Source organism: Chiroxiphia lanceolata, chromosome Z, assembly GCF_009829145.1.
Source record: "Chiroxiphia lanceolata isolate bChiLan1 chromosome Z, bChiLan1.pri, whole genome shotgun sequence".
Taxonomy (NCBI): domain Eukaryota; kingdom Metazoa; phylum Chordata; class Aves; order Passeriformes; family Pipridae; genus Chiroxiphia; species Chiroxiphia lanceolata.
In genome coordinates this window covers 55487474-55506001 of record NC_045671.1, presented here as the reverse complement: position 1 = coordinate 55506001, position 18528 = coordinate 55487474, and the positions used below count along the sequence as shown (strand labels likewise).

Sequence of the window (18528 nt, the reverse complement as noted above, 5' to 3'; positions counted from 1 at the left end):
ACATATTGTTGATTTTGCACTAAGCTGTGGTATTTTGAAAATTGTCTCAAGGAACTAACTTAACTTTCTATCTTCATGGGTTTTAGTTAAGATTATTTTTTTCCTTTAATGAAAGATTTCCTTTTATACCCCTCTTTGTTGCCAAGGAATGAATTTCTTATACGCACAAAACTTCTTCCTCATTTGCTGCCTGAAGTACAAATATTTTCCTTTGATTTACCCAATCTCTGAACCAGCAAAGTATTTCAACACTTATTTAATTTCATGCAGCTGAATATCCCAAGTCAAATAAGCAGGATTCCTCACATATGTAAAATTAAACATCTACCATGTGTTTTGCTGACTACTATTTCAGTTTTACCTTCAACTTAAACAGAAGCTGTCTACCATTTTATCCATTGTCCCATTACAGAGGTTCGCTGAACATTATCAAAGATGCAGACAAAAGGAAAATCTCAAAGTAATACTCAGTACTTTCATGCCAATGTTCTTTGATGCTTTCTGTAAACAGTAACAAATAAAGATTCATGAAATGTGGATTCTGAGCCAGAGATGTCAAATGACACAATTTAGTAACTTCTGAGCCACTTTTCATTGAAAAGTCTTATGACAAACCCCGCACATAATGTCAGTAGTTGCCAGCTATTTCCCTCTGTCTTGGTAAAAAAACCCATCATCTTTTATTTACAATTTAAAAGTACTTTCCAGTGGCTATATTTTAGGCAAAGTACAGCATTACAGGTGCTCACAATGAACATGTCCTTTTGTATATTAAAGTCTCCCCAGCTGAAAAAGGAGAAATAAAAAAATATGGCTTTTTTAAATATGGCTGTATCCAGGTTTTTACATATTCTGGAAGTAGTTTGCAGTAGTTTCAGAAGACTACCTTGAGATAATACAAATAGTATGCCTGCATAAATTTTAAAAATATCAGAGAAAGGATAAAAACATATTGTAAAATTAGGTTCTCTACACTGAAACAGTAGTAAGAGAAGCAGTCATGGTTGTGGATTCCAAGTATCCAAAAGAAACTGTAACTAAATTACACATCTCTGACAGTAACCTATCAGTGAATGACTATGAAGCACTTCCTTTTTCCAGGATCCAGCCAGAGAAAATATCAGACACCACATCTGAAAGCAGACACTTGAATCAGCACCCTGTTTTTATCCTCTGTTCTATTTTAAATGGCTTACAGTGATTTGAACAAAACAGAAGAGGTAACAAGACACTACATTCGCAATCACTGTTTATTACAAGCATCAACAGAATATACAACTGAGTTTTAAAGCAGTAACAAATAAATGTATCCCTTCACTAGATTCAAAAGAAAACAACTACCTGCCAAATTCCAAGCATGCACTTTTGTCTACCAAAAGGAAACTGGAGCAAAATTCCTGATACTTCAAACAGAGAAAAAAGTAACATCTCTTGATAGAGTATACCTGCTTATGACACTTTAGAAGTAATTCTCCAAGGCCACCTGGGAAGGACTTCCACCTTTTTCCCTCCACCACTGCAGTTCAGTTTCTGCTAAAACTTCCTACCAAACGTGAAACTCAATTATGGTAAAACATACTAAACTTCTTTACAAACATGTTATTAACATGAGGCCCCTGATCATGTTTTACATTGGTGACACAAAACCTCAGCAGACATGAAAATGCTGTAGAACACTTCTTCTCACACATTTGAAACTGACTTTAGTAACAGAAGAGACAAAGGAGAATGGTGTTTCATTTTCAAAACAAACTCAAAAGTTGCAAAATACAGGCAGTAATCTAAAATTCATGCTACTGCAGTATTCATCCACACAGTTTTATGATCTGCATTTTGAGAGGAAGGGTTCTGCAAGGTTTCATCTGGGAGGGAAGCAGAGACACTCCTCAAGCAGTCGGTGCACCCACCATCCTGGCAGAACCAGCAGGTGCAACAGTGTCACGATAACACAGTGCCTGCACTGGTGTGACTGCAGCAGGGTGGCAGCACACCAGCATCCAGCTGCCCTTTAGATAACAGCTATCAGGGGTCATCAGACACCCAAAAATGTGACACAAATCTCAGCGTGTGTAGTTTGGCTTGAAACAACAAGTTTCTGTCTATGTGAAAACTTCAAAGGGTAGACTTTACCATAACAATTAATTGAGACCAAAAATGAAGTATCCCCGCAGGAGATCTGCAGCATGATCACAATACACATCACAAACTCTTGTCTCAGACCTGTAAGAAACACTGCAATGACAACCACTGGTGTTGCTAAAACTGGCTGTGCTAGTAGGTTCAACTCTTTAAATGCTAAAGTTTGTATCTGGCTACGTCTTCCAGACTCAACATTAATTATATTCCCTATATTAAAGCCCTTTTTATTAAATTTACAATACTTACATTATTAACCTTCTCTGCCATTTAATGTTACTCTTCAAAATGCTTGCATTATATATCCAGTTTGTAAGAAGGAACTAAAGTGTATCATAAATCTAGACCCCCACCTTCAGGTAAAAAAAAGTAGGCAATATTCACTGCCTTTCATTCATTCCTTCCTTCATTCATTCAAAGGTTCACTAAAGACCTCAATCTTCTCTCTCTGTATCCTCCCCAAATGCAACAGAAACTCAAGTGCACATTTATGTAAACTCAACTACACCATCTGACTGCCCCTTACACTACAGTTTAATGAGGATAAGTACACAGCTGGCTTCATCCACTTAAAGTGAAACAGAGTACAGTAACAAAATACTAGAGAAAAGCAAATGTCAGTTATATCAAGAGAGGGATGTTACCGACCACACATTTTTTCTGATCTACACAGGCCTACTCTCAAAGCCTATCTGTTTGAGACAGTACAACACATTACCTACATGATGACTAAATGCCAGTTTGCATCAAATATCGTACTATCCCACTACTTAAACATAATTCTTTAACTCACTACTTCATAAAGCAACATGGGAGATTGCCTTTGCTATAGCTGCAATCAATACAACCCGGTGAATAGGGGCTGTTTGGTGTGCTTCAACAGGGGAAGACAATCCCACACATTTTAGCACACAATGGACACAGCCAGTGCCTTATGGATAGATTAATTACATGCAAACAGAAAAAAAAAAAAAATACAATAACAGCCCCAAACTGAAACCCAGCTGCATGTTAAAGATCTGAACTTTTTAAGAGGTCACAGGGTGCCCTTGACCAGAACAGATACCCCTCTGAGAAACAAAAATGTGAAAAATACCATAGCAGGTAGAAGATATTAGAAAGAAGTCTTAAAAAGAATAAACATCAGAAATAAGACACTGAGATAAGCCTAGCATAAGAACATTCTTTATTCCAATTGCTATTTAGAAGAGACTGCAAACAAAAATTTCATTTCATAAACTACTCTTTTTCATTCTTACTCCAAACTGGACACTTAGTAAGCAGTGAAATATTTCCTGTGTCACAGCTATTTATAAATCTTTATTTCGAATTTTTTAAACAACATATACTAAAGAATCTTTCATGCAAGTCATAATAAACTAAAAACCAAAACAAAACAAAGAGATGAGAAAGGAAATAAACTTTACAATTACCAAGACATATGGACTAATGATTTCTGGTATATCTGAAACACACTGCACTTGTTTCTTATTTCAGATACATGTATCACCAGTTTTCCTTCTGGTCCAGGAAAGCAGGAGAAAATTCCTTCTGTATCAATTAACATCACTTCCATAAATAACTTACTGAAGTAAGTTGTCTCTCTCTAACCTTTCCAGCTTGGGTAAGAGAGAAAAGATTTATATTTTCAACTCAACTTGTTCAAGTTGGCAAAATGCACTACCCAAAGCCTGCTCTTCTCCTCAGAAATAATCATTTCTTCCATAACAGGTTGAACTGGCATCATGAAGGGTAAGTGACCTGGAAAAGGGAACTGAGTGCACTCTCAGTCTGACCGCAGATTACACCAAGTTGAGTGGGACTGTTGATCTGCTCGACGGTAAGGAGGCTCTGCAGAGGGATCTGGACAGGCTGGACATGGGCTGAGGGAAACTGTATGAGGTTCTAAGGGGTCCTGTCCCAGGGTCACTATAACCCCATGCAACGCTATAGGCTTGGGGAACAGCGGCTGGAAAGCTACTTAGCGGAAAAGGACATGGGGGTGTTGGCTCAGAACTGGCTGAACACGAGCCAGCAGCATGGCTGAGTGGCCAAGACGAACAATGGCATCCTGGCTTGGATCACAACAGCGTGTCCAACAGGACTACGGCAGTGACCGTCTCCTTGTACTCACTGACACACTGAGGTGCTGGAGCGAGTCCAGAGAAGGCAACTGGAGCTGGTGAAGGGTCTGTAGCCCAAGTCTTATAAAGAAGAGCTGAGGGAGCTGGAGGTGTTTAGCCTGAAGAAAAGGAGGCTCAGGGGAACCTTATCACTTCTATAAAACCACATAAAAGGATGTTGTAGCCAGGTAGGGGTCAGCCTCTTCTCCCAGGCAACTAGAGACAAGAGAAAATGGTCTCAGGCTGCACCAGGAGAAGTTTAGGTTGGATATGAGGAAAAATTTCTTCACTGAAAGTGTTGTCAAACACTGGAACAGGCTGGCTAAGGAAGTGGTGGAGTCATCATCCCAGGAGGTATTTTAGAAGATATGTAAACACTCAGGAACATGGTTTAGTGGTGCACCTAGCAGCGTTAGGTTTATGGCTGGACTTGATAACCGTAAGGGTCTTTTCCAAATTACATGATTCTATGATACATAAAAAACACACACTAAGAACCACATAATATACTATTCTCCAACTGGGTAACTTACCATCTTTGTTCAGCCACTGTTTTCTTTGTTTGTAGAGGAGAAGTTTATTGTGGACATATGGCAAAAGAAACTTGACACACCAGCTCTCCACACCAAGCTTGTTTTCTACCAGGACAATAGGGCTCCGGTTATACCTGGCTTCAGGGCAGGGTATTAATCCAATTTCATCTCTTAAAAAACAGAAAGGAACATAATTAAACTTATTTCCAGTAGATAACAATTCTTTTTCTCAATGGAGTATGCTGGCAATGCTTCCCACCCAATCAATCCGTCATCTTTTTTCCTTGTTTTTGCTGAAAGCCATAATGTGAAAAGTTTTATTCCATTTTCCCAAAGATCCTAAATGAGGAAGACCCCTTTTTTTTCTATATTTTTAGATTATCACCTAAGCAGTTTAACTCAGCTGAATTAACACAACTACTCCTGTTTTTTTAATAAACAGGCAATGGAGCTGTAACAATGCTACTGCAAGGGAAACAAAACACGCTAACTTGTACAGGCACTTCACTGATCCAAAGCTACCCATGTGTGCCCCGCAGCAGCATAATCGGGTGCTCTAAACCAAAAGATCACACAGAAGAAAATCACATAGACAGTCACATGCTCGCTCCCTCATGTCCCATTTTTCATTGTCCTATGCGAGGCAGCATGATCAACAGGGGGAAGATTTGAGACAGAGGCTAATCTGAGTAAAACGGCAACTCTGTATGAGGGACCTTAGCCTTTAAGAAAACAGTGACAAACACAGAACTTGTGCCAGCAAACAGAGTAGAAGAGACTCAGCTATTTAGTTTCAACGTGCCATACCATATTTTACTTTTTCCTCAGGTTTCTCTAGCACATAACAATATTGGAATAGCAGTTTTAACAGCTTCTTAAAAAACCCCACAGGTTGTCAAGCATTCACACTTGTTTGGACAGAACGCAACATTATTTTATGTTTTGCATTATGCATAATTTCTCCACCAACTCCTGTTCAGTGGAAAAATTTGTTGCTAGAGAGGGAAATCCTCAGATCTCAGGCAGGACAAAGAAGATTTCTTGTGATCTCAGATAAAAAGTGAATTCCCCACCTCAAGTCTTCTCAATAAAAAAAATCTATAGATACACTTCGAGTGTCAACCCCTCAACCTCAACTCAATTATCTTAAATTAATTTTGTCACTGGGCACTTTGAGTGTACTGATTTAGTTCTGTGTCCTTACTGGATTACTAATAAAGTAATCACAGTGACACAATGTGCTCGTTTAAGAATACATTTGCTTATTCAGAAAACAGATTTCATCTTCCATACATCACAACATCAGAAGCCATAAAGAACACAAGTAAGGTGAACTTAAGGTAAGACACTCGCAAATCACGTGGTTCTGTTTCCAAACACACACCCAGCTCCCTTAACCTTCCCTGGTCATCTGAGGACAGAGGGAAGGAAAAAAAACCATTTTCCTACCCCATCACCAACAAGCAATGGGTATCAAACCAATATCCTAATCTGTGCTACTCCATTTAACACAAGTTAAGCTCTTCATGAAGCTAGTCAGATCAAACCTAAAATGACATTCCAATCTACTTATTTCAACACGGTATCTCAATAACCTGAAATTTGTACTTATTACTGGGTCTTTTCTTTTATGAATGTTAAACCCAGCCAGCCAAACTACCTGGCCTTGCATATAAGGACCCAAAAGTACCCAAATAAAATGAAGATACAGTCACCCAGAGCTTTGTTCATTAACTCTGTAATGAATAACTTAAGAATTTACCAGCTGTAACTTACAAACAGAACACCAAAGCAGGAGAGAAAAACAGTAAACAACAAGGAGAGAAAAAACCCCAAAGCATACATTCACATCTTCACTTTCTACCAAATACAAAAAGTCTGACTCAGGTGAGTTGTTCCACAACACTGCTTTGAACATGCCAAAATGTCTGACAGGTACAGTTTCCACAAAGGTGACAAGTCAGCCAGGAACACCCCAACTCCAGAATGCACTCAGGCAGTCAAAACCACAAGAGGACTTGTCCACTGTATAGTGAAATTCACTAAGACACAGTGCAATACAAACAACAGTTTATCTGGTAACCACTCAGTTTTTGCTAGGATGCAAACCAGGATCTGTCATTTGGTAGGAATCTTGTCTCCAACGCTGTGTTATTGTTTTTGATGATCATGTGGTTCAGAATCACAGAATATGCCAAATTGGAAGGAACCCACAAGGATCATCCAGTCCAACCCTTAGCCCTGCACAGGACCATTCCCAAGAGTCACACCATGTGCCTGAGAGTGTTGTCCAAACACATCTTGAGCTCTGTCAGGCTTGGTGCTGTGACCACTTCTCCGGGGAGTCTGTTCCACTGCCCAACCATCCTCTGGGTGAAGAACCTTTTCCTAATATTCAACCTAAACCTTCCCTGATACAACTTCAGGCCATTCCCTCAGGTCCTGTCACTGGTCATCATACAGAAGAGATCAGGGCCTGCCCCTCCTCTTCCCCTCACAAGAAAGTTGTAGACTGCAATAAGGTCTCCCCTCAGTCTCCTCTTCTCCAGGCTGAACACGCCAAGTGACCTCAGCTGCTCCTCATAAGGCTTCCCCTCAAGGCCTTTCACCACCTTTGCTGGCCTGCTCTGGATGCTCATTAATAGCTTAATATCTTTCCTCACATTGCATTTAGTACCTGAGAAGCAAAAGAATTCACAATGCAAAATACCAGTAAAATGTATTTATATAAGGTGGAGTGCCTATCTCACACACAAAACAATTCATTCAAGCCACCATCTATTTATGCTCCTGAAGGTCCCTCAGGTGTGTGGAAGGACTAAGTCACAGGGCAGGTCTGCCAGCCCAGGAGACCCTATTCAAAAATACCTGCAGCCTCTGCTCCAATCATGTACCCGAGGAAACATTCTGCAATAGGACTCACACGCAGATATTGCTGAATTAGTGCTTGCAAAATGAAGCAACTGACCACGTAAACTGCCCCTGGCCACATGACAGAAGTTGTACCTGTTCCTATGACAGGACCACCCAAACTCTTTGCAGGATGGAGGATGCATGCATTTAGATGAAGTGACAGGTGCAATCTGCTCACAATACTGAAGGTGACACCCATTGAGGGCTGCTGTTCATTGGCATTTGTACTGTCAGACACACCATCTAAAGTAAGGTTCAATTCCTCTCCCAGTTTTCTGATATTATTTCTTGAAATTTAGGAGTTATTTGATGCTTTCACATTTATTTTCCTCAAAGCAAGCACCACAGTCACATTCCAAAAATTTCATGCATTATCTCAAGATACACATAAGAGCACATTCCTAAAATACACTGTGGAAGCAGTCAGAACTTAGTGGAAGATTTTAGGTGAGTTGTCATGAAGTCTGCAGCCACTACAGCGCTTCTTCAACCTTAGCTAAGATCAGAGATGTGCAAAATGACATCTGTAGCGGCACAATCCAGACCTTAGATATGGCACAACAGTACTGACAAGCCACTGCAGGACCTGCTTCAATAGTCCCTGTCTGTTGACTCAATCATTCAGTGGTCCTCCTCAAAAGAAACCCTAGCCAACCTACTTTCAAACTTTTAAAGCCATGATGATACAAAAAACTTCCCCCTTTCACAAAACTATAATACCACAGTACCACTAGGGAAGGAGGTATTTCGTGTGATAATACCATGATGGGTGTTCAGCTTTAGAGACCCCATGTGAAGGGACTTTTCTAATTTCTTTTCTGAAAGATCATCTTTAAAATAACACAACCTCTCACCACAGAGTTAGACAAAGGGTGTTAAATAATGGCTGGGAGATCTAAATGAGGTACTATCAGCGGATATGATGCAACTGCGGTTCTACTGGCAATAAAGACCAGACTCAAGTAGTTGAATATTTCTGCAATTATAAGAACTTTAATACTGGAAGACAATCCAAAGTATGGGCATAAGTGTATATTTTCACATTAAAATAAGACTCATGAAATTGCTATGTGGATAACGAGTTTACAGCATCTCAGATGTAGGGAAGAGGGGACCTAAATCCAAAAGTTGAAATTTCTTCTCTTTATTGTGCAGTGTATCATATACACTTGATTCTCTTTTACAATTTCAAATAATAGACTAACTTGCATGTTATGATTAGTGATTATTTTCATGGTATTACCAAAATCTTTCATAAAGAAAAGAACAGTAATACATTACTGAAATCCAAACTACTTCTAGCCCATATTTACTTCTAAAGAAGCTATAAATATGACATTTTTACTGTTTAGGAATTTCCTTTTGTTTGCTCTCACATTAATCTCCACTTGATTGGAAACTTCAGCGGCAGTAACAAAGTTCTGCTCACCAAGTACTATAAGCAAATTATTTCTACGTATTATGGTATATTTGGAAGTATCAGTGCTGCACAAAAGTATCAAATAATGAAAATTATATTGGCGAGACAAATGTCACACTCCACTACATACAGACTTCACAGAGTATGTTATTTTCTGAATCCCCTGCAGAGAAATTTGTAATCCCATCAAGAGGATCCTTGACTCAGAGCCTTCAAACTTAACAGAACGAAGTGTGGTGTTTTTAGAACATTAAGAACGACAAGAATTGAGACAGAAAAAAATATTTGATCTACAGGGACATAAACAATTCTTGGCAAAGCATAAATAGTATCCTCAGATTTTGTACACAAATGCTGGGCTACCATCTAAGAGTTCACCTTTCCAGTTATGTCCAACAAATCCATGAACTTTTTTGACAAGCACATCTATTTCTGCCTCACTTTACATGTAAAAGAACAGCAAACTTCAAAGAAAAAGTATGTATTGATCTGTTCACTGTTGGTGACCACTTCCAGTGGAATAGCTCACATACATGACTTTACCAAGAACCTGTGGTTGGAAGACTGGGTAAAAATACCTCACAGTAAATTCAAAAGATGCCTTAGAATATTGAAAACTAGCATGCTGACACAGTTATCTAACTAAGGAAAATGGAGCTATCAGAAAGAAAAGGCAAAAAGAATTTTGCACTGTATATTTACTTAGAAGTAAGCTCATCTTAAGAAGATATACAATCTTGTTGCAAATTTCATTTAAAGCAAAAAAAAAAAAAAAGAAACATAAATCCTAAATTCTAGTTAGTCTAAAACTGTATTTTCAGAACTTTCCAGTGCTGATCCTATTTTAAAGCTTACAAAACTACAAACCTGCCAAAACAACACATCCATTCTGAGAGATGTGAAGTGGGAAGGTGTAGAAGCAGTCAAAAACAAGGGTCAATAAATACAGGAAAAGAGGTGAGTAGGGGACAAAAGTATGACAAGTGAATAGGAACATTATGCCTGGGGCAGATGCCTTATTTTCAGTGAAGCTAGGCAGATCCCACATAAACAAATTCAAGCCTGGATCTGTGACATGCTGAATTCAAGAGGATACCTTCTTTTAGGGACTGCAGCTGGTTACAACTGCATTGGCCACCAGCAGGAGGACAAGATGCAGATACATGAAAACATCCAGACAGCAAAGCTGCAACTTAGATTAGCTCAGCTGGTTAGAGCATGGTGCTAATAACACCAAGGTTGTGCATTTGATTCCTGTATGGGCCATTCACTTCAGAGTTGGACTCAATGATCCCTCTGGGTCCCTTTCAACTCTGACTATTCTGTGAACTATGTGAACCTTGGTGCTCCAGAGGTAGAGAGGCAGCATAACAAAGGGTCCACAGCCTACACTGGCCTGCATGGTCCCACTTCAAGTAGTGTCAACCAGTCAAGAAATCTAGCAGACAGAATTGCCACTTTTTCTACTTTGGGGGATAAACTTGCAGTAGCTTGTGCTTTCTCACCTGAAGCATGACACAGTGCATCAGTCTCACTGCACGCAACTCTTGCAGCATGCTTTCATCTCTGAGATTATATTTATGACAGAAAACTGCAACAGCAGCATATCTTTCAAAAACTCAGTTTGCTACCAATAAACAATTCTGGTGAAGGAGTGGGAACTTAGAAGAATCAGAACATTCATTCATAACTATCGACTGTTTACAGCACATTATGCCTCACATGCTAAAAATGAAGCTCAAGGCAAAACGCAGTCTTTTTTTAAACAGCGTCCATATGCTGCATTTTAAAACCTGAACACCCACCCAAGTTGCTTACTACATTTACAGAAACATGAGGGTATTTATTCTAATTCTCTCTTTTAAGCAAAGGGATAAATTAAGTGCCATAAAATTTCCTACATAATTGCTTAGCCTACCATTTTCTGGAACAGATTAATAGGCCACCACCTCAGAGACTGCAGTGTTCCCAACCGACACAAATACACCTCACTTAAGTTATGAAGGTGTTATTCATTATGTGGTAATTTGCCATAACCAACATGGAGCTTGCATAAATAGATAGAAAGATGCTTCCCTAAATCACTGGTGTCTTAAAACAATGGCTGTGAAGGAAAAAGAAATAAGGGAGGTACTTTAAACAAGGTGTCTAAGCTGGTCAACAGTGAAACCGAAAATAAAACACAGACCATCTGCCCCACAGATTGTTGGATAAATCTGATTCTCACAAAGCAGCCGTAACTGCAGTTCGTATTTTCACGGTCATTCTGTCTCCTTCAAAACAACACACTGGCATCTCCATCAACAGATACAGATTTGAGGGTGGCATTCACACACTGCACTGTTTGTGTAAGGATGCAATTCAGTGGGCTTCAGTCCCGAGCTTTGTTCCCACCGGCGCCGATGCTCTACCCCAGGCACACACAGACCTCGGTGCGTCCCGCGGGGCTCGGCAGGGCTGACCCACCGGCCCGCAAAGCTCAGCCCCACACCGACGCTGCGATGAGTTTAACACCAACAAAAGTCAAGCGCGAGGAAAGTTCACTTCAGAACTTTTCTTTGAAAATATACTCATCGCTTCCAGATTCCGGAGGCCCCGCTGGTGTCCGTGACTCGACATCGGTTCTCGCCGCCAGGCTGTGGATCCCCAGCGGCCGCGGCGCTCAGGGGCCCAGGCTCCCGGGGCAGGTCCGCGGCGCTACCGGGGGAAGCTGAGGCGGCTGCAGCGCACCGGACACGCGGGGGCACCGCGCCCTGCCCCGACAGGCACAGGTGCCACGGCAGCCATCGGAGAAAACCCGGCTGGTCCTCGCGGCCACTCACGGCGTGACCTTGGGCCCGGCAACCGGCCCTGGCCCCAGCACCCGGCCCCGGCGGGCCCCGCACCCCGCCCGCCCGCCCGCGGCCGCGGGGCGAGCACGGGGCGGAGGGCGGGCAGCGCTCCCTCCCTTCCTCCCGCCCGGCCCGGCCCCGGCCGCACTCACATGTGCGGGTTGCGCTGGAAGGCGTTGCGAATGTCCTTCACGACCCGCTGCACCAGCACCGCCACCTCCTCCGGCGACTCGGCCATGTTCCCGCAGGCCCCGGCGGCCGGCGAACGCTTCCGGGGCAGCGCGAACTGCGGGGAGCGCCGGGCGGGACGCGGGCAGGGGCGGGGGCCGGCACTGTGCGCGTCATTTTGTCGGCTTGGGCTTCTCTTGTTTTAACAGTCGCGCTAGGCGCTAAACCACGTATCTTTAAACGATGAGCAGGTGTGTATAGCCTTCCTTGACTCCGAAGAGAGATGGGAGCGCTTATCGTCAAGGCTGAATGCGGAGAGGCGATTGTAGTTCTGCATCCTAACTCTTGCGTTCGATTGTCGTTTAGAAATTAATACGTTATTCCGAAACAAGTTGTTTCACAAGGCATTAACTGTGCATGTCTGAATTGTCTCTTATTTGAAGGCTTGCAATGTCATCATCATCATCATCATCATCATCATCATCTGCTTCCTTGTTACCTCCAACCCCCCTCCCCCGAGAAGGCCTGGTGTATGTTCTCCTTCAGGAAAAAAAAAAGAGACTGGAGAAAAGTGCTCAGTCATATGTCATCATATGTATGAAAAACCAGAAAGGTGGATGTCCCTTAGAGAAACACTGAATGTGTTCTTACCTGCTGAAGTTTGCAGTTTTTTGCTGGATTTGTAAGTAAACCAGCCTTAAAGCTGAGATGTGTTTCATGTTGCCTCTTGCATTTCTGTTAGTTAAATTTTGTTATATTTTAGTGACTGTTGAAAGGTTACAGTGCTTTCTTAGGTTGTTTTCTGTATGCATGTTCCCTGAGATAATTATTTTAGGTGTTTATGAATGCCCTTTTAACCTATAAATTGTCATATTTTTCTACATACATGCCTTATTCTTGTTTTCACAAAGTGCTTTGTTTTTGTTCTGTTTAGGCTCATATTCCTCTGGTTGAAAGTTATGTAGAGCACATACCCTGGAACTAGGAGCCAGGATTTCCTGCTTTCCCAATTCCCATGATTTTCTTTTTTTTTCATCATTCTGGACTGGGGACTTTGTTACAACACTAATTTCTGTAGATAATCTGAGGATCTCTTGGTGCTCCTACATGTCAAACCATGTAATTGTAGAATTCTGAACTATGCTGGCTAAGCAGAGCTCTTTACTCATAGAATATAGTATGGAGAGAAAGAAAATGCAGTTATGGCAAAGAAGAGTATTCACATAGGAATCTTTCTCCAAGAAACTGTAGTTGACTGGGCTGCAGATTCAAAGACAATAGCATCCTGAGACTCTCTCTGTTTTTTTTTTCTTCTGAGTTACCTTTTGGATCTCCTAAGATGAGTAAATTAAGGGTCAAACGCTGGTACAGTTCTATTAGACACCTTTTTAGTAATGAAACTGTAGCTGCTGGGAAATGCTTGGACGTGAAGACAGGGACGATTACAGGATCGCCACTGGTACGGATTTCAGAGCCTGCCCCAGGACAGTAGGGGGCGAAATAGCACTTTATCCCTCGTGCTTTTAGGGACGTGACCCACCTTGGATTGCAACTCCGCCTGCAGATGGGTAGATGGATTCCCTCTCTGTGGCTGTGCCAAGAAAATGCCATGGCTGACTCCTCTTGATGAGAATGCTGTCTAGAATACTGCCTGTGAATTTACAATACGGATTGATGTTTGAATTCTACTCCTAAAAAAACCACGAAGACATAAAAGCATACTGCTCAGGGCCTTTCCTAATATTAAAATCACTTATTGCATATTTTTTTGCACCAAGTAGCTTTGACTGTAGGCTTGTTTACTAATGGATTGCTATAGTTTCATACTACTTTTTTTTTTTTTTGGTGAATTTTCCACGCCAACAGTCTTTGCTAGGATAAGATAAGCGTCAGGTTTGATTGTTTGTCTAGCTCGGGCCTTGATGACTGTCCTATTAAAACGCACCCCCGCTGGAATGATTAAGGGAAACCCCATCTCCCTGTAGCCACGATGGAGAGGTCGGCCCAGGTGGGGGGTGGAGTGGGGAGCATTAGGCAGTGAACCTTTTAGACTGGAGCGGTGGGGGGGAGGCGTGGAATTTATTCCACTTCTGCCCTACTTTGGTGGGGTGAAGGGAGACCACAGTTTTCCACCGTTTCCATCCTCTGCTGGTTCCATTGCCTTTGGCACTCGGTGGTTGCTTTGTTGAGACTCACAGAAGCTTGGGAGGGGTCCCGGCTCACCCCCCAACCACACGTGCCCTGTGATGGTTTTTCTCTGTGGACTGCCACTGATGTGAACTGTATGTTTGTTTGGGAATAATTAGGTAGCGGTGATGGATCCCATACTGAGTGCGCTTGAGTCCACCCCTGTTCCCTGGTGTCTTTACTTGAGGTAACAATTGAATTTGGTGCATATTATTGAGCTGAGTCGCTAGGAAGGAAAAGGACCCTGTGTAAAAAAGCCACACGTGGTTGTGGAGGGTTGGCCCAGAAACAGTGAGCTCACAGCAGCCACACTAATGTAAGAAGGTGAGAAAGGTGCAAGGAATGACAAAGGGATGGGCTGTGGTATGCATTTTAGGGGCTGTTGTGGTGCTGCTGCACATTCTAGAACCATCCAGTGGGAAAAAAATCCCTGAAAGTGCTTGTTCACCCTCATAGTGAAAAAGTGTCTCCTGATGTTTCTAGGGAATTGCCTGTGTTTCAGTTTGTGTCCATCGCCTCTGGCCTTGTCACTGGACACATCTGTAAAGAGTCTGGCTCCATCTGCTGTGTGCCTTCCCTTCGGGTATTTGTACACATTAATAAGATCTGAGCCTTCGCTTCTCCGGGGTGAACTGTCCTATCTCTCTCAGACTTTCCTCAGAGGAGAAATGCTTTGCTTCATTCATCATCTCTGCATCCCTTTCATAGGGTCTCTCTGGTATATCCATGTTTCCTGTGTACTGGGGAGCCCAGAACTGGACACAGCACTCCAGTGTGACCTCAGCAGTGCAGAGGAGGAGCAGGATCACATCCCTCCACCTGCTGGCAACATTCCTCCTAATGCAGACCAGGATGTGCTGGCACCTTTTGTTTTGCCACAAGGGCACACTGGTAGCATAATGAGCATTTATCTCTATGTGTGTCACAGAACTCTGAAGTGGACCTCTGAAGTTATAATTTCTTGCAGAAATTATGAATGCGTGATGAACTGAAAGAGCTGCTTCAATAAAATGTTTGAAGGACTTCATATTTAGAATTTTCCCGTGATCAACCCAGGCCTTTAACCAATGACCTAAAGACATACTTATGGAGGGGACCTGATGTGGATGAGAATGGTATATGGCCTGAAAATATGTATGACACTATATGATACAAATACGATTAAAATTTAATCTATTTTAAGCTAAAAGTTTTCTGTATATATCAGTTGGGAAGAGGGATTGCTGAAAAACAAATAAATATTTAAATAATAAGTGAGATAATGCATGCTGAAGATGGCACTTCTTAATTTATTTTGCTGATTTTTGTACCCTTTTTGGCTGTGGAAGGCAGGAGAAGCAATATTTTGTGACAGATACATATTATTAAGACTTCAGCAACAACCTTCCCTGAGTGTAGGAAATAATGTCAACCTCTAACAAATTCCTGTAAAACGGAATATCAGTTTTCTGTCATTAGTTGTGTACTATTTAAACATTTGTTCATACCAGATGGAATGCAGTAAATCTAGAATCTCAGACTAATAGTGATTGATTTTCAGGAAACTGACAGAATGTGTTTTAGACTCCGAGTCATTTTCTCAGGCTGTCATCCAGATCACTTTAAAATATTCATTATTTTAATTTTTATTCTGTCAGTTAAAGAACACTACACATCTGTATGGTGTAAGATATCCATAGCAGAAGAAAAAGTTTGGGAAGATTGTAACAAACTTCAGCCAGTGTAGGTCAGAACTGCTTTTTATTCTGTGCTTGGTTGTTAATAGGTTAAGTTTCCCTTCCAGGACTGGGAAAAAAGCAGTAAAAAGATGTTGACTTCCAAACTTAGATACTTATGCTCGAAAAGCATAGATAAAATGAAGAAAGGCTGTTTAAATGAAAAGTCATATGCTAGAGGACGTAATGTAGCTTGCAGAGGGAGAGCCTTTGTATGTATTTTACTCCTTTTTTCTGTCCTTCTTTGATCTTTTGGTGCAGATATAGCTGACCTTACCCAAACTTCACAACTGGATGTCAGCAATCAGATGTTCTGGTGCAACTCTTGGCAGAGATGACTTAGTAGTACTCTGTATTGCATTTTACAAATAGAGGTGTGGTTTATTTTTTTCTTTGCCTTGAAATCGTTGTCATTTCAGTGAAGACCTGTCAGGATGCTATTTACAAATATACTGATTGCACAGTATAATACTTAAGTATGACTATATACACATAGTGGCAAAATCTTCTGCTAGTCTAGATGTAAAAGAACATGTAATATATACTACTGTGACAGTATAAAAATATATCTATAATAAAAATAAAATATAGCCATAAGAAAAATAAATGTTACTGTCTGTAAGCCTGCTAGCACTATAATGACTTTGAAATAAAGAACACTAAATGATGAAGACTGTTTAATTCCTGGTAGGAAACCAAGGATTTCTAACCTATTTTGGTACATTTTACATGCTGGATCCTTTTAACTTTTGATGGAAAATATGCATGTATCTAAACTCCTGAGAAGTAATTAGTTATACTTTAGGATTATTTCCTGGTGTTTTGTTCTACTCCCCAAATCCAGAAATACCATTTTAAGCATTGTACCATAATGGGATATAGCCTGCTCTGCAGTGCAGAGGCACTGTTTGTATCAGTGCTATTCACCCACAAGACTGATTTTATGCAGATCTGTACCTTTGTGGTATCACTGATGTAGGTAATGTATGGTTTAAGGTGCCACTGTAAGGTCCTGGCCTTTTATTTAATTTGTATACATCTCTTGCCAAATGAGTCATTTAGATGGTTCTCACTCTAAAACACATAACATCAACTTACTCAATTTTGGTAGGATTTTGTGTTGAACTTCGTTTTTGCATAGATCAGGTGCCTACACTGAACAATTACACCCGATGCCATATTGGTGTCTTATCTGTCACATTTTACTTTGTTCTTACTCTTTCTGTCCTTCCCTGTGTCACCCCTGAGTAATACATACTTAAAGAAATCTAAACAAAAATATCTAGTTAGTATAATTGCTTAAATTTTTCTTGACATTGCATCCAAATATGATTTCTCTTCCAAAGAACACTATATTTGGTTTCTAAAAATGCACACCACCTTCCAAGAGATTGTCCTGCTAATTTGCCTCTGATAAATTAGGATATACAGACAACTCTCAAAAAATAAATTCATAGTTTATCACCATCCTAATATGAGTTAGAGGGGAGATTTTGTTGTAATACAAAGTGTACGTCCCAAAAGTCTATAGACAGTGAAACAGACTCATCAATACCTTCTTTCCCACAAGCATAGAAATCTTAGCTTAATTCTGTTTAATCAATTATGTGTAGTGATTGATTTGCAAGTAAGTAGAAGTGGATAATAAATCTGACATTGAGCTATAGAAAAAGAGCAGCATAGGACCCACAGTCCCTTAGGACTTTAACTGAGTGTTTATGGTAAATTTTGCATGGACAGCTTGTTTCCACACAGCTCATCAACTACGTTATCTTTTTGACTGGGAAACAGAAATTAAAATCAGGCCTAGTATGTACAAGTATTGTTCAGAGATATTTTATGTAGGGAAGCACATGCTGTAATGAGTGTGATTACATTGTTCCTGTGTGAATGAAGACATGAGTGACCACTGGATCCCTGAGCAGTTGAAACCTTGAATGAATTAAGAACTGTGTCCCATTTGTCCTCCGATTTGGGCATTTTTCAGAAGACAAACATTGGAGAACAGTTTTCGGGCATCTTTTGGAAATACACTTAAAATACAGGACTTAAAAAGGGCTGATAGGGCTGAAAACATGCAGGCTGTTGCATACTATTGGGTAAAGCAGTTTGTTCTGATTAAATGGAGAGTGGTAAATATGTGTTAGAAGTAAAGAGATTAACAAAGGTAGGTTTAAGATTCCTTTGACAACTATATTTAGACTATCAAGTTAAATCTGAGGAATGTATATCTGATGACAGTATTGACAACTGTCTTAAAACTATTAGGACATTGATATGGTAGAGTGTCTTTAAATGCCTTGCAAGTGATTTCATTGAGGCCAACAGAGATATAATGATTTATATTTATATATGATCTGCAAACATAAAATTTGTTCTTATTCGACTGCTGTCAAAGTTTCAGGTTCTTTTTAGTGAGAAGGTGGTCAAACTTGTCATGATCATTAAAAAACTTCAGAAAACTATAAAAAATACAAAACTTGTCACTGTTACCTAAATGGA

The 18528-nt window shown here is 40.7% G+C and overlaps 1 protein-coding gene and 1 long non-coding RNA gene across 3 annotated transcripts in view; one reads left to right on the top strand and one right to left on the bottom strand.

Moving 5' to 3' along the window:
• Nucleotides 1–12224, bottom strand: part of PTAR1 (protein prenyltransferase alpha subunit repeat containing 1) — a 34976-nt gene extending 22752 nt beyond the window's left edge. The window contains exons 1-2 of the mRNA XM_032675341.1: nucleotides 12109–12224; nucleotides 4793–4962 (exon numbers count right to left, since the gene is read on the bottom strand). Of these exons, the coding sequence (XP_032531232.1) occupies nucleotides 4793–4962; nucleotides 12109–12194 (256 nt within the window). The 5' untranslated portion in view covers nucleotides 12195–12224. The remainder of the gene's footprint in view (nucleotides 1–4792; nucleotides 4963–12108) is intronic.
• On the top strand, nucleotides 12147–14929 carry LOC116780393. 2 transcript variants are annotated; one of them, XR_004354452.1, is made up of 3 exons: nucleotides 12147–12375; nucleotides 12568–12806; nucleotides 13059–14929. It is a non-coding gene; the product is annotated as an uncharacterized LOC116780393 (long non-coding RNA). The 2 variants fall into 2 exon arrangements; XR_004354453.1 differs by lacking the exon at nucleotides 13059–14929 and having other exon boundaries at nucleotides 12152–12375; nucleotides 12568–12830.
• Nucleotides 14930–18528: the final 3599 nt, after the last annotated feature.